This window comes from Dysidea avara, chromosome 10 (genome assembly GCF_963678975.1).
Source record: "Dysidea avara chromosome 10, odDysAvar1.4, whole genome shotgun sequence".
Classification (NCBI taxonomy): Eukaryota; Metazoa; Porifera; class Demospongiae; order Dictyoceratida; family Dysideidae; genus Dysidea; species Dysidea avara.
Window position 1 is genome coordinate 27500869 of NC_089281.1, and position 20798 is coordinate 27521666.

General features: G+C 38.5%; 4 protein-coding genes across 5 annotated transcripts in view; 2 read left to right on the forward strand and 2 right to left on the reverse strand.

The window, feature by feature from the left end:
• Positions 1 to 8212, forward strand: part of LOC136236196 (exocyst complex component 6B-like) — a 10167-nt gene extending 1955 nt beyond the window's left edge. Inside the window, exons 7-28 of the mRNA XM_066026316.1 lie at positions 268 to 411; positions 1097 to 1168; positions 1357 to 1437; positions 1489 to 1538; positions 1587 to 1640; positions 1694 to 1760; positions 1822 to 1893; positions 1945 to 1994; positions 2359 to 2406; positions 2847 to 3009; positions 4247 to 4299; positions 4811 to 4875; positions 5022 to 5068; positions 5126 to 5205; positions 5257 to 5311; positions 6379 to 6454; positions 6511 to 6620; positions 6684 to 6764; positions 7142 to 7202; positions 7254 to 7315; positions 7862 to 7977; positions 8029 to 8212. Coding sequence (XP_065882388.1) covers positions 268 to 411; positions 1097 to 1168; positions 1357 to 1437; positions 1489 to 1538; positions 1587 to 1640; positions 1694 to 1760; positions 1822 to 1893; positions 1945 to 1994; positions 2359 to 2406; positions 2847 to 3009; positions 4247 to 4299; positions 4811 to 4875; positions 5022 to 5068; positions 5126 to 5205; positions 5257 to 5311; positions 6379 to 6454; positions 6511 to 6620; positions 6684 to 6764; positions 7142 to 7202; positions 7254 to 7315; positions 7862 to 7977; positions 8029 to 8158 — 1737 coding nt within the window. The 3' untranslated portion in view covers positions 8159 to 8212. The remainder of the gene's footprint in view (positions 1 to 267; positions 412 to 1096; positions 1169 to 1356; positions 1438 to 1488; positions 1539 to 1586; positions 1641 to 1693; positions 1761 to 1821; positions 1894 to 1944; positions 1995 to 2358; positions 2407 to 2846; positions 3010 to 4246; positions 4300 to 4810; positions 4876 to 5021; positions 5069 to 5125; positions 5206 to 5256; positions 5312 to 6378; positions 6455 to 6510; positions 6621 to 6683; positions 6765 to 7141; positions 7203 to 7253; positions 7316 to 7861; positions 7978 to 8028) is intronic.
• On the reverse strand, positions 8115 to 10580 carry LOC136236203 (coiled-coil domain-containing protein 152-like). 2 transcript variants are annotated; one of them, XM_066026326.1, is made up of 8 exons: positions 10477 to 10580; positions 10326 to 10431; positions 10211 to 10279; positions 10096 to 10157; positions 9940 to 10042; positions 9761 to 9888; positions 8575 to 8670; positions 8115 to 8402 (listed from the first exon to the last, which is right to left on the reverse strand). In XM_066026326.1, the coding sequence occupies exons 1-8, from the start codon at positions 10525 to 10527 to the stop codon at positions 8280 to 8282; spliced, it is 738 nt and encodes a 245-aa protein (XP_065882398.1). In that variant the 5' UTR covers positions 10528 to 10580; the 3' UTR covers positions 8115 to 8279. The 2 variants fall into 2 exon arrangements, with proteins under 2 accessions (XP_065882398.1, XP_065882397.1); XM_066026325.1 differs by having other exon boundaries at positions 10096 to 10160.
• LOC136236197 (protein regulator of cytokinesis 1-like) lies at positions 10557 to 17864 on the forward strand. The gene is made up of 13 exons (XM_066026317.1): positions 10557 to 10692; positions 10742 to 11036; positions 11084 to 11152; positions 11199 to 11372; positions 11422 to 11592; positions 13386 to 13535; positions 14652 to 14799; positions 14853 to 14989; positions 16719 to 16961; positions 17016 to 17086; positions 17144 to 17219; positions 17424 to 17501; positions 17549 to 17864. Exons 1-13 carry the CDS (start codon positions 10676 to 10678, stop codon positions 17792 to 17794), a joined length of 1875 nt encoding a protein of 624 aa, XP_065882389.1. The 5' UTR covers positions 10557 to 10675; the 3' UTR covers positions 17795 to 17864.
• LOC136236200 (serine/threonine-protein kinase 32A-like) lies at positions 17757 to 20786 on the reverse strand. The gene is made up of 11 exons (XM_066026320.1): positions 20603 to 20786; positions 20470 to 20525; positions 19996 to 20321; positions 19408 to 19445; positions 19264 to 19353; positions 19119 to 19213; positions 18949 to 19068; positions 18768 to 18893; positions 18599 to 18712; positions 18485 to 18546; positions 17757 to 18275 (listed from the first exon to the last, which is right to left on the reverse strand). The coding sequence occupies exons 1-11, from the start codon at positions 20649 to 20651 to the stop codon at positions 17981 to 17983; spliced, it is 1371 nt and encodes a 456-aa protein (XP_065882392.1). The 5' UTR covers positions 20652 to 20786; the 3' UTR covers positions 17757 to 17980.
• Between the last annotated feature and the right edge of the window lie 12 nt (positions 20787 to 20798).

A 20798-nucleotide genomic window follows, 5' to 3' on the forward strand; every position in this document is an offset into this window, starting at 1 on the left:
ACAAGTGAAACTTGATATTTTGGCTAGGAATTCTTTCACACTTGATAATGCTAAAGTAGCTATGTATTGTTTAAGTGCAATACCTTAACTGTGTCACTCTCTCAGTGGCAGTGTTTCAGAAACGCTTTTGTAAAGCTCCTCCAACTTGATTTATAGCAATTGTGTGTTTAGATTAACCATCCAACTTTTCCTTTTGCTCTGATGCCCCCTGAGTAACTTAGCCACAGTTATTCTCCCGGTAGTATTGTATTTTGTGCTTTACACCAGACGCAGCGTTACAGTGGCCTAGAGTTGGATCAAGACTTGATGAAGAGGCTTCATCCGGGACCCATTGCTCTTGAGAAACAGCTGTCCAGCGTCAGTGTCAGCAAATCAGTGGAGAGCGGTAGTCACCAGGATGATGATTTCATCGTAAGTATACAGCTGTATCTTTAATTCTACCACCTGCTTAATAAGTTTGCCTGAAATCTCCAAATGTGTCGTCTGTATGCAAATTTGACCTGCCTAACGTAGCCACCTGCTTAATATGGTTAGTATGCAATAAGGTCACCTGTCTAAGCCAGCCAATGCGACCTGGCTAATGCAGCCACCCCCTGTAAGTATTTATTTGTATGTAAGTACTTATTTGTAAACTTTGTTGCTTGAAGTGGCAGTGTGTTATTTCAAGTAAAATTCATTGGGAAGCTCTTCAAAGTCAAGGAGTTTATGTTAGGTAAATTCATTGACAACCTCTCTTGAGATGAACAAAACCACAACAAATTGGAGAGGTAAGTGTAGTGGGTGGATGAAGGAAATGGCATATTTTTGGTTAGTTAAACAATCTATACAATGGTCCTTCATACAATGGTAATCGACCATGGTGACCTTAATGTTTAGTCCCAAAGCTTATATTGAGAGAACAATACACTTTTAAGAGAGGTACACTGCCCTTATACACAATGAGACCCCATTTGATGCCACCTTCTGTTGCCTAGTTGAAATCTTGTTGAACTTTTTGATACCTGTATTTATAATTCTGCAATGTACAATATCACAGCACTGCCGTATTTCCTGAGCACATGTATTCAGATGTATATAACTAATGTATGATTTTTAGGATGAGTTGTGTGCACAAGAGTTCATTGATTTCAGCCCAGTATACCGATGTTTGCACATTCACACTGTATTGGTGAGTGGTATGAGATATACGTGTGTGTGTGCGTGCGTGCGTGTGTGTGTGTGTGTGTGTGTGTGTGTGTGTGTGTGTGTGTGTGTGTGTGTGTGTGTAGTGCGTTGACATAATGTACAGATGCACCCACATGCATGCTACATGCAGGGGCAGACAGACACAAACACACCATATATTGTCACATTCAGGGAAAGAGAGAGTCATTTGAAGAGCATTACAGATTACAGAGGCTGGGTCAACTTCGTCTGGTCATTAACCCTCAAGGATTGGTGAGCTGCCATGTCATTAACTATGTAGCAACAACAAGTCTCTCTCCATAGATAACTAACAACATTGAAAACTACAAAGCGTACTTCTTTCAGATTCTTGGGTGAGTGTTTGATTGCTGTTTCTTTACCATTTCCCGAGATGTCTCTAGTTTCTTTGTTATTGAGGATACTGTACTGCACACAACCCAGGGCTTGATCACCAGGTAGTGGTAGGCTATAAACTGTCTAGAAACAACATAACAAGCACATTTTGCAGAGCCACTGTTGACGAGTTTTGGAGTATGGCCGTTCAGCAGATATTGGCCGTGCTGAGACGCAATTGTGTAAGTAGTATTATATCATTACTGTGATGTCATCAGTGATGTTGTTGTGATTACATTATAGATGCAGTATACTGATGTTTATCGACTGTTGAAAATTAAGCGACTTGTGGTATGGTTCTGTCATGCACTGAATGTAAGCCGTAACTCATGTTATATAATCGCATTTTGTGTGGACTTGTTGCAGAGTTATGCGTTTCAAGTTGACAAGTTATTTGAAGTATTATTGGAGATAAGGTGTGTGTTGTGTGTGTTGTGTGTGTGTGTGTAGTGTTGTGTGTAGTATTGTGTGCGTGTGTGTGTGTAGTGTTGTGTGTGTGTGTGTGTGTGTAGTGTTGTGTGTGTAGTGTTGTGTGTGTGTGTGTGTGTGTGTGTAGTGTAGTGTTGTGTGTGTGTAGTGTTGTGTGTGTGTGTATGTGTGTGTAGTGTATATGTGTGTGTGTAGTGTGTGTGTGTGCGTGTGCGTGTGTGTGTGTGTGTGTGTGTGTGTGTGTGTGTGTGTGTGTGTGTGTGTGTAGTTTGTGTGTGTGTCATATGTAGTGTATGTGTGTGTGTTTACCCATACATGTGATGTAATGTCATAGCAAATATTCCCATGCAGAGAACACTATGATGAGTTACTCATGAAGACATGGGGAGAGACCTTCAGGTAGGGAACAGCATCCTAAAAAGATCCCAAGCTATAAGCAACCCTACATCTGTACTTGATGTGTAGCTTAGCATAATTGGGTTCACACCTGTTAATTAATTGTAGAGGTGTGCAATAACAAATTTAGTCATATCTTGTCCTTTTAAACTTATCTCAATCATCTATCATATCTAGATAATTGAAATAAATACATATTTTTAGCTAACTACCAATAATGTAACTAGTGAAGTGAGCAAATTACAATTTAAAGAGTTAAAGAAGTGAAAAAATGTACTGTGCTCAACTAGTGGGAGAGTTGCACCATCAGATATCCTTATATACAAGTAGTTTACTAAAGTTTACAATAAATAAATCTATCATCTTTTATCTCAATAAGTCTCTCAATAATTGGATATATGTAGACAATCGGCTAACTCTATGTGCTTATTGCACTACCATAGTGTGATATTTGAGAATGACGACTTCACTCCACTAAGTGTTGAGACGGAGGAGAGATATCAAGGAGTTGTGGAGGTGTTTCCTTATGAGGACATAACCCTTTCCAAGGCGGGATTCCCCAAGTCGTTTCCCTTTTCCAGTTTTGTGTTGCAGATTTATCAACAGGTAAACCAGTAAGCAATTTCTGTGCTATATAGTTTTTCATGTATCATTCATCCTTCTAAGTGAACACATTCAAGCATGCATGATATGGTCCTAGGAACCCTACGTACTAAAGGAATGGAACTGTAACTAAACTCAGCGCAATAGTTGTCATTGTAGTGACCTTAAGTTTATTTACAGTTCCAGAGTATCCCATTACTACACAGACTGACTTGGACAACTTGACAGTCACTTTGATGTGGTTCCTAAAGGTGTCCATAATTATTTTGTGGTCGACGACCCATTGTACAAAGGAGCTTTCTATAGATAGGCCTTCTTTGTTATAACTAACCAAATTATGTCATTAGTTCTAATCACTTCCTGCATTTCCGCTCATCCACCCACTACACTTACCTCTCTGAATTGTTGCGGTTTGTTTTCCATCCCAGAGAGGTTGTCAATGAATTTTACTTATCATAAATTGCCAATGAATTTAACACCATTCCACTTCAAGTGACAAAGTTTACTTTATGAATAAGTAACGCCACCCAGAATCTACTTGTCACCTAGGTGCTATCACTGCGGATAGGGATATAATAACCATTTACAAGACCACACTATAGATTTTTCTTTTTGAAAGCCATTTTGTTATTACAAGTGTAATTTTTTTTTACATTTGAATATGGATCATAGGCAAGGAAACAAGTCCATGATGCATGCACTGTAGCTGGTGTGGTTGGTGAAAATGCACATCTTAGGCAGCCGCTGAACGGTGTCATACAGTGAAAGAATCAAGCCCATATCCTTAGAGTTGTGCTTGGCTGAAATCTGAAAATTCAGTTAAATAAAACTCTTTGGAAGGGTATGTATGGGATCACTTTGGAGGCATTTGTGGGCTCGATTATGCCTAACCAATCCTGCCAACCTGGAAAGAGTGAGGCTGGTTTTTGGGTGATTTTTATTGGGGCAGGACAGTTCAAATTTTCTACTACAATATAGTACAGTACTGTATGATACCTTGCTCAAACACGTCATGCGTTCACCTGCCTAAACCTGCCAACTAATTGATCATATGTCATGTGTGCACAGAGTAAGAATGTTTAGGCCAAACGGTGAACATAAACTGGTTGTTTTGTAGTGGGTATAGTATTCATGAGATTGACTTAATGCCATTTACTTTAGCTGTGGGTTACTAAGTGTCATATCATTGGTGATTGGTTTATGATTACAATACTTCTTTCATTGTTTGACTCTCTTACAGATAAAAGAATTCATTCAGATGTGCAAGTATTACACAGACCGGCTGAACTTGAGGTGAGCACTATTCTGGTGTGTAGGATAAGATATTTTGGTGGAGAAAGAGTTGCAAACTGTTGGTTGAATTGTGTGTCTGACTGACTGTTGTCGTGGTGCAGCTGCAGGGGCGGCGGCAAGCAGCAAACGCTGCATAGATACTTATTAATCTAATGGAGCAGTTACATACTCTAATAGAACACTCACTTGTTCAGCAATACTCTTCTGTTTCATGAATTTTACAGAATACAAACCTTCTGTATACCATGACTGATTCTACAGAGTTGGAACATGTGGATACAAACCTAGACCAAAACTATGAAAAAAATAAATGTCATAATTTTATGTGAAATCAAAATGTGATGACAGATTACCGCAATGATATAATTCCCAATGCTTATTGATATCAAGCCTGTTTTGCCAGGATCACTTACGGGGCATATGTGATGTTTATACACAAAGTGTGTATCCTTTGTGTCTTGTTTAAGCTAGCTGGGCTGTTATGGGTACAGTTGCATTGTTTTCTTTTCAGTCAAACAGAAATTGGAGAGCGAATAAGAAAGACAGTAAATCTGATGCTGACCAAAACAATGAGTAGTAAGTGATGTAATGTCATTAACCATTATATAATTGTGACATCATTATATATTATGTCATTTAGTCCATGGGCTGCTCACCATAAGTACCACAGCAATGACCTATCCACTTGCTGTTCTCATTTCTGTATTTGTTGTCTTGTTTAGGTTGTCTGACAAAATTCATCAAGAATCGTCGGATGTCAGAACAGCAGGTAAGCTCCAGTAACTTTGTTTCTGATGTTCCACTAAGCCCCACCCCCTCCCTACAGCTGGTGCAGGTAATCATCAACATTACACACTTATCAGAATGTAAAGCAGACCTTGAGAAGTACCTGTCCAACCTAACAAAGTATGTAGTGAGGTTTGTTGATGTGCTGTATTACTTGTGTGTTGTGGGTAGAACCGATAGTGAAGATGGACAAGTGTCTCGCCTGTATGGACTATCTACTTTTAAGGTATGTAGTCACTGTAGTGTGTGTATTGTGCACATGAGTCACATGTGTTTGTGTTTGGTGTGTGTGTGTTCTGTATATCAAACAGTATGGTAGTACTGTTTTGTAGCGTGCTCCCCTCTTTGGCATTGATTGAGTGGTAACATTTCACTTTCCCACGCAGCTATGTTGCGATACTGTACCATCATTTATCTTGCTTTATATGTGACTGGGTCGGGGAAAACCGGTCTTATCACCCATGACAGCAGATTTGATTTTTCACCAAGAAAATGAATAAACTATCAAATTTCATTATCAAAATCATCTAGACTTGAGTGGTTGGCTTTTGCTGGCTGCTTTTCCCAAGCACAGTGGCAATCTGTATGAGTGGTCTGGGGAGCTCTGGCCAGCCTGGGGATAGCTGTATGTGGCTGTGTAGCTCTGTGGTGTTGAATAAAGACTTGTGCTGTGAATGTCCTTTGCCAGTTTTGAGACCTGAATGGCCCATAACTTGGCCCCCATACCTTCCTCTTTAATTTTCTTAAACAACCCTTTGCCCTCCTCCGGGCCCCTGCCTCCCATCCCTTTTGAAGTGCCTGGTACAGTCTACCACTGTCTAAAATGGTAGGAAACTTAGTTGTTGGCTACTTTTACAGTGGATGTTCTGGAAGGTAAGGAATTAGTGTAAAATGTGTGAAAATTTGGTACACATAGCGAGCTAGCTACAACACACTGAATACTTAAAACTGGCATTTTTCAATGCTTTTAAATAAGCGATAAGCCCAGACTAGGTCACATATGTATCACTGAGACTGTTTTCTTGCACTGTAGTATGTGTGTAATGATATATATGTACGTACAGTGTTCTCTTGATTATCCAAACAGTAAAAATGGCTGTTCTATTAGGGTATTTTGTCTAAGCTGTGTATTCTAATAAAGTAATTGAACAGAGCTCTGTATATTAATGTCTTGGTCAAGGGGGTCAGAGGAAGCACTGTATTTTTGTGTCACTGTGTGTGTAGTTCATCATATCATTTGAAGTAATGTGACATCATGCGATGCAATATGACATAACATGTGATCTTCCACAGGATGCCTTACAAGAAGGTGAAGAAGCATTTCAAAAAAAGTTTCTTAAACAAGTGGAAATACTGGTCATTGAGGGAGGTATGTTACATGCAATACTAATCAGCCATCACTGCTACTGTCATTGTTTGATATAGCCGACTATGACTGGTTGTCAAAGGCAGTACCATCTGGACCCAGCTCATATCTGCTGGACACACTGGAGTTCATCAGAGCAAGATTTGATACCATTTTTACCCTGCCAAATGTGAGCAGTGTGTGCATGTATGATAGAACTGACATATTCTATACCAAATGGCTTATTGTACAGGTGGATATGGTGACCAGGCTGTGTGTCAACTCTTTAAAGCATCTCGCTGGCCAAATGGAGAAGATTCTTCTTGATCCAAATGTATGTCATACTATTTGTATTAGTTATTGGGGACCAGTTGGTGTTCAGATAAATGCATGTCTGCATCCTAGATTGCATGTGTCTGAACTCTAAAGGGTACTCAGTATCGTGGTGACATGATATTCTTATATCAGATATTTAACAGTTTAGTGTATTGGACTGACAACATGTACGATTGTATTGTATGATTTGGTGTACAGGCTATTTTTCCAAAATATTATAATACTCTAATAGAGTAATCAACTTCTCTAACAGAGATTTGTGATGGTACACCAAGACCCGCTATAATCAGGTCACTGGTCTAAATAAGCCACCATCACTTTATTGATCCACCTTTAGTATTATCTGCATTCTCATTGCCTCATTTGTTACTGCAGAACCCATACATTGGTATGGAAGGGATACAGAGATTCTCTGTTGATGTGAAAACCTGTGAAGGTATTGCTTGTTGTAGATCACTCAGTGTATAAATGGGTTTGTATTCTGTAGAGTTTCTACACAACTTCAAATTACCAGGGTTGAAAGCACCAATGTTTATTGGACTCAGACAGGTATGCTATATAGTTGACACTCATTACTCAGCTGGACATCCTGCTCTACGTATCAGCTGCTATTAGACATCATTTTGACAAACCCTCTACAATTTTTAACAAATTGTTTGCTGTATATAACCTTGTGCAAAGCCTTATAGTACCACCTAGCTGGTCTTTGTTTGCACAACTCTTTGTTAATTTTAAGTTTCATGGATCAAGTTTTTTGTTCCCCAACTATGACTTGTAAAATAGATCAATGTACAGTAGACCCTCAACCTTCGTTTATTTGAAATGACTGTTCAATTAGAGTGTTTTGAGTACAGGTGTATGTTCTATTAGAGTATTTCAACATGGGTGTCAGTTACCCAAACAATCCACTTATCTGAACACTTTTACCATTGCCTGAGATCATTACAGTTCAGATAACTGTACAGTCATGCACTCGCTGTCAGGTGCAGCTGAAATGATTATACACGAGTGATAATTTCTCAACATGCCAGGTTACTATACATGGGACATTTTTGAGTTTTAGTTGACATACTGCTATTATTAATCTTTTCATAGTTGATGAATTTATTCATTGATCAAGACTGGGCTAACTACATCACAGAGTTCAAGAATCCTAAACTCAACAAATACCCTTATGTCACACCACGAACAGTTGGTGAATTGTTAACAAAGTTAGTATGCCATTGTTATTACATTGTAGTGACTGTATCTTCACTCTACAGGCTCAAGGAAGCTGACAAACATAAGAAAATCAAGCTATCTTTGTCTGCTGCTGCCAGAAAGGATCGCCAGAAGTTTTTAGAAATAATTCTCAAGAGACTAAGAAATCTTGAAGAAATGCAACAACAATAATTCTGTGTATCATAATTTCCCTCCAAAATTTCATACAAATTATCTGTCATTACTCAGTTCCCATATATTTCAGATACTATTGTGGTACTGACTTCTTGCTTCATGGTTGCTATGTTGCTGTTCAGTTAAAGGGGAAGGCTTTCCTTTTCCGGTTAGCTGCAGCAAGTTTCCTTTCCAAATCAGTAACAGTGCTCTTTAATTGGGCAATCTCCCTGTCAGATTCTGCCCTTACATGTTGCAACTTCTATAAAAATAAAACAATGTTTAATTTTGCTGATTTACAAATATACTAAGTAGTTTTAACATATCAAAAAGTACACTGGTCTAGAGATACCTGCAAACCAAAACCTTTTAATGTAATGTGCTTACGTGCACTATCTTCTAGACTGATCACTGTGTCATGTAAGCTTCTGTACCTTTCTAAATATCTCATTGTTAACAGAGCTGGACACTGTATTGGAGCACTGAGTACGAGAAGTTTGTTTCTGCAGCTTCAACAACTTAGCATCATACTGCAACAAGATAAACAATGTATACTTGTGTATTATTGTATCATTGGTCAGCTGTGGTCACCACTATTAAATGACTAGTACTCACAATTTCTAGGGGACATACAATGTTTCCTCAACTATCTGACCCAAGACTTAACCAAAAAGTTTAGATGATCAAAAACCCATTCATTTATGTAGCCTGTTCAAATTACTCTAATAGAATGCATGCCTTAGACAAAATACTCTAATAGAACAGTCATTTTTACTGTTCAGATAATTGTAGGTTCGATAATTGAGCAAGCACTGTATTCAGTCTATTAATTACCGCTCAAAGATATTCTGGACAGAATTATGTGTGTGGGTGTTCATGCATATGTGTGAGTAGTGCAGTGTGTGCACTAAAACAACTAAAGTATTGTGTATAGTACTGCATATCAATTTCAGGGTTACCACACAGATGCAAACTGTGTGCATGCTTCTGTGTAGTAGTACCTGTCCTAATAAGCCTTATCCGAAATTACGCCACAGACATAATAATGGCCACTGTATATAGTGTGGGGATTCTTGTAAAATTTGTATGGCGACTATGGCGAGAAAATATTTGAAGGGCAATATTTCAGCCAAGACGGAAGATATCAAGCTCTAACCAGCAGGTATAGTTATAAATTAGCTGAAAGAATAGGAACCTAGCTATGTTTTGAAAATCAACCGAAAATCACTTTTACGTACTTATTGTAATGTCTTTATAGCCATACCTGCTTCCTCTTGGCTGAGATATTGCCATTCAAAAATTTTCTTCCCATAGTCACCCATACAAATTTTATGAAAGTCCCCACACTACAGCAGCCATTTTTATGTCTGTGACATAATTTTGGATTAAGGCCCATATGCTGGCCACACATGTAACATCATCAAAATTACTGACAACATACTGTAGCACTGGTACCTGCCCTACAGCAGAGGACTTACCCTATTGTGTATGTTGCTCACTTAATCCTAAGTAAATCAAACAGGACAGGAGTACTGTTTAGTAGGGTCCCCCCCCCCCATATGAATAACGCCCGCCATTATACTGCATGTGTGCATACATGTGTAGTGTTACATATGATACCTCCAGTCGCAGCTTTACAATCTCAGTATGGCTACCTCGCTCCATGTCAGCTAGTTGTTTCTGAAGCTGTCTCACCTCAGCATTACTCACTTGTATTAATTTCTGCATTGCTGATACTTCCTTCTTAGCTGTGATAACAACCATACAGTCATAACAGTATTAGGGCCACCTGCATATACCTTGTTGGTTGGATATATCTTGTATCTGGGTGATTTCCTTCTGGTGAGAATTCTGAACAGCCTCCAAATTTTCCATTGCAGCTTCCATCTGTTTCTTGCGCTCCTGGACAAATAAAACACTGCTGGGCTAATAGTCCTACTGTCACACTGCTTTACATTTTCCAATTGAATTGATACTTCCTTCATGGCAGAAATCTGTTCTTGTAGTCTGTGATTCTCTTCTTGAAAAGAATTTTTTTTAATGGCTTGCTAAACCATTGGTGTCTATTACCTTCAAGGTCACACCTCTTCTTTAATGCATTTTGTAGTTTCTCTACACACTCATGAACTTGTTTATTCTCTAGTATACAAGTGATGTAATAGAATACGTTATTTATGTGTCTTACCATCCAATAAGACTCCTTTGTTCTGTACTAATAAATTGCATTGCTTTTGAAGAGCTTTAACTTGGGATTTCAGTTGATTGTTTTCCTGCGTTATGTCAAGTGTGCTCTAAAGGAGAGTTGTTGATAAATGGAAACATTTTAAAAGGCTCACTTGTTGCCAAGCACAAAATTTCTCTTTCAGCTTGTTCAAATCCGCCGCCATTGTCTCAAACGCCTGTAGAATTATTATTTTATCATTCTAATCGCGCACCTAAGGCGTGCGCAGGCGTGCAATCTAACCAATCAAATTAGTTTATTTTGATAATTTGAAAAATAGGTTGACTTGTCAAGCTGTAAAAACAGGACAACCGATGATGGAGGAAATACCGTTAGTTGTTATTCTACTCAATGTAACAGTGATAGATTGTATCGTTTAGATCTGTTGAGGGTGAGGTAGAAACATTGTCGGAGAAGATACAAAGCATTCTTGACAACAGTAAAACTTACTTGCGGCGACTGGCGGTGGTATGGAGCGAATTGGGTTTATGTGAGGCCCAGAGACAGCCTAGGCGCGATGAATTCGAGAAACATTTACTGAAGGAACTTACCGAATTGTTGGCGGCAATGACAGATGAAGAAGAGAAGATGAAGATCAAAGTTATTGCAGATATCAATGAGTACAAACTCGAGTTAGACAATTTGTGTAATGAAATGAAGAGAAGTGTTGATATGGTGAGTTGATGTATTATTATGTTTCAATTATATGTACTACACTACAGCCTGCAGAAGAACTGCCATTAGTTGCCAGAGTGAAGTACTTAAAATCTAAAGTCGATGCCCTTAGAACAGTGAGTCTGTTTCATAAACGCATCGTTTAAACATGTACAAAATTAGGAAAAACATGAGCGCGTGAAAAGGTTAAAACGGTTGGCTGAAATGGAAGTCGCACTATGTGAAATTCTTGGTGGACGAATGGTCATTGTTCCTTTCTACAAGAGCAAGGAATTACCTACGGAAGAGAAACTGAAAGAGTTTTTAGACATTATTGAAAAGATGGAAGCAAAAAAGGTTGGTAGAACTGACTTAAAGAGTCTTTGCTTTTATTCCAATATTTTAGGGCGCTAACCAAACCACATTCTTTGCCTTCCGAGAGAAGATTATAGAACTGTGGACACAGTTAGATTTGCAGCCATGTGATGAAAGACAGCAGTCTATTTTAGATGGTGACATTAAAAAGTTTGTTCTTTGCCAAGAAAATATGGACTACTTGTCTGTACTACAGCAAGAGGTAAATAAACACATGACTTGAGTAATAAGATGTCCACTAATGACCACAGTAACGAAGTGGTCTAGTCGTGGAATACAATTTAGCTATGTTTGGGACCTATTTAACATGATAATAAGAGGTCTTAGAGGTCACGAAGTATATGCAGGGATTTTTCTAGAAAATAAATTCGGGGGGGGGGGGGGGGGGATCCGAGTTTTTCAGAAATTGAGAGGGGGCAGAACTTAAATTAGGCTAAATTTGTTTTATTGTAGCTAGCCATCGACTAAATTTTATGATTTTTATCATTGTTTCATCATTGGGCAGAGTTCAGGGGAAGACAAAATGCCCCCCCTGCCCCCCCCCCCCCCTGCCCCCCCCCCCCTAGAAAAATCCCTGATATCAAGAGTTCATAATATATATACTAAGGAGAGTATCCTACTCTCATATACCCCTGTAGAAAGGCGTATCGTGAAATTATGACGTAACGACAAGATGTTGCGGTTTGTGACGTACGGGAAGCCGTAAAAGTGCAAGCACTGTTTCACGCTTGCGACGCTCAGGATAGCCATATTCGCGAATGGCCTAGTAAGAAACGCCTACAAAGCGGTCTTAACCCATGAAGGAACGATTGTAGTTCGGTGAGAAACGTTTAGAGCTGGAGTTAATTTGGTTGCTAGCGACATTGGTAGGCACGTGTTCAATCGATACCATGTTCAACTAATGACATCATTAATTATACAAAGAAAAATGGACGAACTCAGAAGTGTTATGTCATAACTTCACGATACGCCTTTCTACAGGGGTATATGAGAGTAGGATACTCTCCTTAGTATATATATTATGAACTCTTGCTGATATGTATACCTTTTCTACATTTGAGAAATAGTTGTCATGGTCACTCTAACAAGGTGGTCTTATTGATAAAGTCCTTAAGTGCACCTACTTAAGGTTACAGAATAGTTTAAAATGTGTGGGCGGAACAAATTACAAAACCTGCTTTAAACCAAGCAGGGATAAATAATTTCAACAGCTGTGTTGTGTTAGCAATACAACTAATTGTGCTTGTTTATTTTTACTACAGAACAACGACTGTTCTTGGGTGTGTGGTCTACAATAGAGCGATGTTTTATAACGCTGCTGCCGCCAAAACCAGACTAACAGATTACTGAATCCTTATAATTTCAACACAAGTTACTAAACAACTAAAATATCTAGGTCCTGTGGAAGCGATAGTAGTTTTTTTGGGTGAAACAAGCTCTTTGAAGGCTTGTATCCGAGTCACTGGGAGAAACACGCCAAAAATGCTTCCACAGGACCTAACAAATTTAATATACAGTATCACTATGCCCCAGAAAAGCCAATAGAGCCTACAGCTTTTGCTGTATTTGGCAGCGGAAAAACATGATAGTGACAGCATGATAGTGACAGCTGGAGCTGAGCAATGTATGGGCTGGCTTACTTGTGTTACTACAACAAATTGTAGTGTTCCACCTGCCTCAAAACTACACTGTAGCTACATAAAAACATTAAATATGAAGGGCTTCACCTTCATTTAAAACTTTTCCCTGCTGCTAGACTGGTTTTATGGGCTTCTCAAAAAGTATCGATAGGCATTCAAAATTTTGAATGATTGCCCATGACTATACCGTAACCTTAACATGGTCATCGTAATGAGGTGGTCTTATTAAGTAAGGTCTTGACATGATCATTATAATGAGGTGGTCTTGTTAATGGGTTCACAAAGTATATAGCAATGTTTGGGACCCACTTGACATGACCACTGGTTTATGGGGTTTTTTCCTGAACTCTTGTAGCTTGAAAAGGAGTTTTCACAACTGGAATTTAAAGCAGCTGCATTACGGGAGAAGGTGATGTCATTGTGGACAAGGTTAGCGGTTCCTGTTGAGGAGAGAGATGAATTTAATCAGAACCATGCAGGAAGTCATATAAAGACCATAAAAGCAGTAAGGTTTTCATGTTCTTGAGCATGCAACATAACCTGTCTAGTGTGTTTGGCCCACCAAGTGATGGCTTACTATATGTTACAGTTGAAGCACTGTCATAGCACTGTCATGTGTGCATATAGAGAGGGTAATACAGTGTATTGAGTAACATTTCAAGTGACCCAGATTCACTGTATTACAGAATGTCTGTTACATAAATGCCTCTATGGTGAAATCACCATTCAAAATAACATGAGATAGCTGGTGAATAAATTACCAAGCAGAAGTGTTTAGCTCTTTTAAAAAAATGGCACACAAAAATCAAATGTTTTTGTCGGTTTGTCGACAAAAACATTTGAATTTGTCGGTTTTGCAATTGAATTCATCGATTTTGTGATTGAATTTGTTGGGTTTTGCAATTGAATTCGTCCCATTGACAAGATTGGCAGTTGCAGTAAACATAGCAGCTGCTTTATGATCTTGTTGAAGTACAATGTTGTTTATAAAGCAATAATTCTTCTGCTACAGCTTCTTCAACAGCATTCGCAATTATGCTTCACCATTGGTGATGGGTGTGGTCACTCGCAAACAAGCTAATTAACTCGAATGGCTTCATGTATAACCAGCTCCAGTTACCTTGCAGTGTCTCTAATGGTATTCTCCATGGTGAAAATGATCCACCTTGTGATGAGTGGCTGGTTTATGGCAGTTAATGTAATCATGACGAATTCAATTACAAACAGGACAAATTCAATTGCAAATGGGACGAATTCTACTGCAAAAGTGACAAACTCTACTGTAATCGGGAAGAAGTCAATTGTAAAGGTGACAAATTCAGTTGCAAAAACCTGTAATGGTGTTCACTTCAAAGAGTTATCTATCAAGTTTTGCACTGCCTGCAACTATATGCTTCATTAGTTATTTTTCATGCATGTAACATTTTGTGTATTTGGAACTTGTGGGACATCCTTGATGCAGAAGAATAGGACAGAGGTTGCCACTACACATGTTTACTGTTTGCCTGCAAGCTAAACTTGTTATGTAACAGAACACAATATACCATTGTACATTATAAAAAATGGCAGAAATCAGCAGATATGTGGTGACCTGCTGTTATATTCAACTCTGTGAATACAGCTAGAAAAGGAAGCTGAGAGACTAGAGTTGCTGAAGAGGCAGAATTTGAAGAGATTCATTCAAGCCACACAAACAGAGTTGGAAAAGGTGTGGGACAAATGTCACTATGGTGAACAGCAGAAGAGAGAATTTGCAGCAGCCTTTACTGGTGAGTATGGCACTGTTCTCACAACAGATAGGTTTACTTGTGTATTATACTAGACAATTTTTCGGATGATTCTTTGAGTGCACACGAAAGTGAACTGGACAGAATCAAAGGATTTTATGAAGACCACAAGGACATTTTCAAGTTGATCGACAAGCGAGAAGAGATGTGGGTCAAGATGCTGAATTTTGAGGTTTGTTTTTGCCACCTTTAGTACTATATACACTAGATTTTCTAACCATATAAATGTACCACATCTTATATCTGAGGACTTCAAGAAAGGTTGTACTGTAGTCTTGTAGTAGTGCTGAAAACAATTTGTACTATTCGAATAGTTGTGAAAAAGTAACTGAACATTCAGTTGTTCCTTTTATATATTTCTATTGTAAGGGAGTAGGCTGATGCCTGACAACTAATGCTAATTTTCTATCTCAGTATCTATAGCTGTAAGATGTACAAGTATATATAGGAATTTTAAAAGATCATGGAAAAGTCAGTCTATACCCATTACTGAATTATTAGGGATTGAATGTCCACAAGTATATCTGCAGGTGTAGGCGACCTCCTTTGTTTCCCTATTTTTTTCTATGATCCCTAATAGAATGAGAATGAGAAGCGCCTCTGCAATCAATCTGGTCACCACGAAAAATATGGATGATTCACGTACCCCAATTATCAATTACTGACTCGAAAGTGAAGTGGCCAATGGCTATTACGCTTTACTTTCAGCTATGTTCAGCCCATTACACAGCGTTACAAACGGAAGAACAGTAAGAGAGATGTCTGCAATCATCCCAGTCTCCATGGGGTTTTAAAATGTGGATGATTCTCGTAAGGAAGCTGAAACCATCATTCTACTGCAATTTGACATCTTGGGCTGTCAGCAAAAAGAAATGGGACACAAAGGAGGACAAAGATAAGTCCATAATGTATGCGTTGTACATATTGTGGTATGCCTCTCAGGATGAAGCGACACTGAACTCAAGTTATGCTTAGAAATGGTCAGTCAGTCAAGCAGAAGAAAATTCCAATAATAAATTTAGCATTTTGTAACAACTTTTTGGAAGCATTTCAGGTCGTAACAAAGGCACTTTTGGGCTTGGTTATAGCAAGAGTTCATAATATATATATATACTGAGGAGAGTATCCTACTCTCATATACCCCTGTAGAAGGGCGTATCGTGAAGTTATGATGTAACGACAAGATGTTGTGGTTTGTGATGTACAAGCAGCCGTAAAAGTATAAGAATTGTTAGCACCATTTCACACTCGCGATGCTCAGTATAGCCGTATTCGCGAATGGCCTAGCAAGAAATGCCTACAAAGCGGTCTTAACCCATGAAGGAACGATTGTAGTTTGGTGAGAAACGCTTAGAGCTGGAGATGATTTGGTTGCTAGCGACGTTGTTAGGCACGCGTTCAATCGATACCATGTTCAACTAATGACATCATTAATTATACACAGAAAAACGGGCGAACTCAGAAGTGTTGCATCATAACTTCACGATACGCCTTTCTACAGGGGTATATGAGAGTAGGATACTCTCCTCAGTATATATTATTATGAACTCTTGGTTATAGTTATACACTAATACTGCCAAGAAACCATGAAAGTATTGTGAGGCTGATTTTAGGGTGATATTTTTGGCCAGAAAAGCCCAAACTTTCATGATCCATATATATATATATATATATATACAGTGTGCAAAATTGAAGAGTGATTTCTAGTTACAAGGGATGTATTACTAATTATATAGTTACAAAAGTGACTAACTCTGCCAACAAATATTTAGATTATAGTGAGTTAGTGAATCGAATATATAGTCATGCCAAAATAATGGTCAAGAATCATTTCAGCATTAGTAGTAACTGAATATTACCATACTAAGTATTCTGAGTGACTGTATATTTCTTGTGCAAAGGCTAATGCCAGTAATCCCTCCCGGTTTGAGAATCGAGGTGGTAAATTACTGAAGGAGGAGAAAGCTAGAAAAGCTATAGAAAAGGAACTACCCAAAGTTGAAAAGGAGCTGGAATCCAATCTGTTACAGTGGGAAAATGACTGGGAAAGGCATTTCATCATAAATGACGTAAGATACCTTGACATCATCACTAGTCAAAGAAATGAGAGGGAAAAGAAGAAAAATGATGAAATACAAAAACGAGTAGGTAGTATATTTTTGTTATCTACTTGTTAATTATAATGCCTACACAAACAGCAAAAGATAAGAAAGGAAACAACTATGGCTGAAATGTTTTATGGATCAAAACCAGCTACTCCTGTAAAAAGGTTTGATTTGTCATGTTTTACATAAGAGAATATTTCATGTATTCCTTTTTGCTGTAGAAAATTTGCTGGGGCAGTCTCTTCAAGTTGTTTGGCCTCTCCAAGAAATAGTCCACTGTCAAAGAAATTAAAGAAGGTAACAAGTGTAGTTGAAGCAGAGGAAGTTGGTCGACTTCATGTTGTATTGATTTGTGTGCCAAACCAAATGTTAAATGCCTGTTTTGTCTTGCACAATTCACCAATTAGACCACATGGTAACATAATTACTAATGTGTAGAAGTTAGTAGTTAAAATTTTCTGATTGTAACTGGACAGCTTTAACATGTATTATATAATATAGGTGCCTCCCTCTCCCCTTGTTCAATCCACTATGCAAATAAGAACAAAAGCAAAGGGTTTGAAGCGTAGACTGTCAAAGGTAAGCGCGTACACAATGTGGCTGTCTTGCTAAGTTAATTTCTGCAGGGTAAAAAGCACACCAGCATTATGCAGAGAAATGCTTCACGCAGAATATTGTCATCAAAGAATAGTATTATTCCTGAGGAGTCGTATATCAGCCAGGGATTTGAATCATCCATAGCATCAACAGGGAACTACTCAGAGTTTCAGAAAGGTTTACAGCAGGGAATAGTAGACTCTCGTAATGCACGCAGCAGCGTACTCCACAGCAATGTTTCCACATTATCTTGTCTAACCACAGGCACTAAATAACTGCATTATATTGTATAAATAACTGTATTACACTGTATGTTTTGTTACTACTACAGATTTGTCAGAATAATAGCTACTATACATAAATAACACACAATATATGTACATGTATGATAAGAGCAATGATACATATTATCTCAAATACTGACAGGTTGTAATTTTGACAGTATCAGTGAAGTCTCTTAGTTAAACGGTATGTTCCAGCTGGACGGTGGTCACACCAGTAGCAAGTGGTTCATCTTCGCTGCTCTCACTGTCTGAAACTCTCTGCTTCACAGGAACAGTAGCATCAGATGAACGTTTCTTCTGCCAATTTGAGGATGGCTGAGTGGTGATACTTTCATTGTAGCTCTTGTTGCCTTCGCTACTGCAGGTACTTGCTGATACAGACACTTTATGTTTGGCATTATTACTGGCAGCACGTCTCTGTCCCTCTAGAACTTCTTTTTCCACTGACAGAGCTCTACCTGTGGTGTCCAGGCTAAAAACAAATATAAGTTACACACACACAGAGAGAGTAAAACACAATTCCTTATCACAACAAGTCTGGCTCTATACTGCCTCTGAAAGAAGCAAACCCCTTTATTGTGGCTGTATTCTTGCCAAAATTTTCTTCCACCGCATTGCACACAGTCAACATTTCAAGAAATTACATACAGGTGTTATTTGATGACTACTTAACCTACACACCTTCTGATGCGGTTATATGGCATGAAAAGATGACTGATATCATTGGCTGCGTCCTCTGGCACCTATAAACGGCAACATCAAGTGTTTCATGTACAGCATTTACTGTAATTGTACATTAGCATTTTTGGAGCGTCTCCTTTGAAGACGTCGCTCCTTCTTGTGCAGAGGATTTGGTTCAATTATCATTTCCTCCAGTTCATATGTAGGGTCACACATAATTCGGTTTTTCTAGATCCAAAAGCAGCAGTAATGCATACAGCGGAATGAACTATAGCAGGCCTACCGGTGGCACAAAAGGTGGTGTGAATGTTTGTAAAATGATGGCATCCCAGTCTTCCCCATCAAAGACAGAAAGTGTCTTGAGGTTCTCAACTGATGTAATACGCCTACTTATATCAGGTTGAATTAGCTGGTCAGAAATATGAAAGATCAACTTACAAATACAAAAATAATTATTTTCTTACACTGTGAAGCAAAATACGGATGTTATCATCCCATGTAGATGATACATGGAGGTTTCTACGATGACAGATGTGTTCTGCAATTACCCCATGGTCCTCACTACAACTAATACGGAATGGCAACTACAGTGGGAAGAAAAATTACAAGAGTATTATAAGAGTTTTCGGTAAACCTGTGCTCTCAGCAGTTGATAAGCAGTGACCCCCAAACCCCACCAGTCTACTGCATGCGAATAGCCCTCTGGTGGAGGAGCTAGCATTTCAGGGGCTAAAAGAGATAACAAAGTACACAAATACTTCCAGAGGGGATTATTTTACCCATATAAGGCTTGGTGCCTGTTACAGAAGTTACTGGAATTCCAGGTTTAATGTAGCAGGCTACATTAAAATCGCTCAAGAAGACATGGCCTAAAGTAAGACATACAGCATAATAAACAATTGTCTGATTTGTTAACAACTTACCACTGGAATTCAGCAAGAGATTAGCTGGCTTGATATCCCTGTATGTGATAGATAAAAAAAAAATATATATATATATATATATAGCTAGGAGTACAAAAATTCCATTTTAACTGGAAAGCAGTTAGCAAACTGATATTTTAAAAATTAAACAAAAAAACCAAACTATTAAAAAGCTGTATTTAATGTTAATTAAGGTTGTACTAGTTTGCTGACAGAGAGGGATTCATGTAAATACCTTCACAAGACATTGTTTGCAGCTGGTCATTACTAGGCTACAAGTTATTTAACACATCATCATTGTCCAGTTATTCACAAGTTTAGTGGCGGTTTTGTAGTTTTTGTCAGCTGGTTTTGTAGTTTTTGTCAGCTGATGTGGGGCCTTCGCACAAACCATGCCCACTACAAAATTGCGAGTGATCGACAAGCTTGCTTGTTACAAACAAGCTTGCTTGTTACAAACAGTACGGGCTTGTTGCAAACAATGTTACAACTAACCACCAACCAGTGCCACTACATGCCTCCTCCATGTAGCTCAGAACAATATTTGCTATATTAAAAGGATTTACTAATACCATCATACCACCTTACCTATGAATGATAGATTTGGTCTTCAGGTAGTCAAGTGCCATTCCCACCTCTGCTACATACAGCTTCACTCGGTCAAAGCTCAGCCGACCATACTTCTCAATGTGGTAACCAAGGTCTCCTCCTAGGAGCAGGTCTACCACCATGAAGACGTCTTCTTCATCTTGAAATGTGAACCACAGCTTGACAATATTTGAATGGTTAATCTTAATCAACATGTCCTGCTCTCGGAGCACATTGTAGACCGTCTCTTTACGTATCATCCGTGCCTTGCTCATGTACTTCATTGCGTACAGCTGCTTCGTGTCCTTTTTCCGAACTATACACACCTACACAACAATCATACATTGCATCTTACTACAAGACAGTTAGCTACGACTATGCAAGTGGTTTAGCTAACTATACCATTACCTAGCAAGCATATTCAAAAAAATAAAGACACACCCACATAATAAGACATTTCCTTTAGTTACCTACCTTTCCATACGATCCTTTGCCAATTGAACGAAGTATAGTAAAGTGGCGTAAGTCAACTACAGCGATAGAAAACAATAGTCGAGCAATAGTAACATATAGCAAACGTACAAATTACCATCTGTGACGCCATTACCTGGGCCATCAAAGTCCACGGTAGATCCTCTACCAGAGCAAGCTCCCATGACTTCTCTCACACCAGTTTAGATGCCTTGAGTAATATAAACGTGGCAAATACATCTGAGACAGCCCCACTATATCTTAAAATTAAACACTCCAAATGTACGCGTGCATTATTTCTTTACAATTTTATTATTAATTATATTGTAAGG

Bases quoted from the DNA above. Each gene is read 5' to 3' on its own strand.
- LOC136236200 (XM_066026320.1), bottom strand. From the start codon at position 20,651: ATGGGAGCTTGCTCTGGTAGAGGATCTACCGTGGACTTTGATGGCCCA. The intron at 19,214-19,263 runs GTAAAATAATCC...TATCTCTTTTAG, and splicing joins AGGCACCAAGCCTTATATGG to CCCCTGAAATGCTAGCTCCT. The intron at 18,713-18,767 runs GTAGGCCTGCTA...TTTTGGATCTAG, and splicing joins CACCACCTTTTGTGCCACCG to AAAAACCGAATTATGTGTGA.
- LOC136236197 (XM_066026317.1), top strand. The intron at 11,037-11,083 runs GTGAGTTGATGT...ACTACACTACAG, and splicing joins TGAAGAGAAGTGTTGATATG to CCTGCAGAAGAACTGCCATT. The intron at 13,536-14,651 runs GTAAGGTTTTCA...CTGTGAATACAG, and splicing joins ATATAAAGACCATAAAAGCA to CTAGAAAAGGAAGCTGAGAG.
- LOC136236203 (XM_066026325.1), bottom strand. From the start codon at position 10,527: ATGGCGGCGGATTTGAACAAGCTGAAAGAGAAATTTTGTGCTTGGCAA. The intron at 9,889-9,939 runs GTATATGCAGGT...TTGTTATCACAG, and splicing joins AGATATATCCAACCAACAAG to CTAAGAAGGAAGTATCAGCA. The intron at 8,403-8,574 runs GTACAGAAGCTT...TTATTTTTATAG, and splicing joins ACAATGAGATATTTAGAAAG to AAGTTGCAACATGTAAGGGC.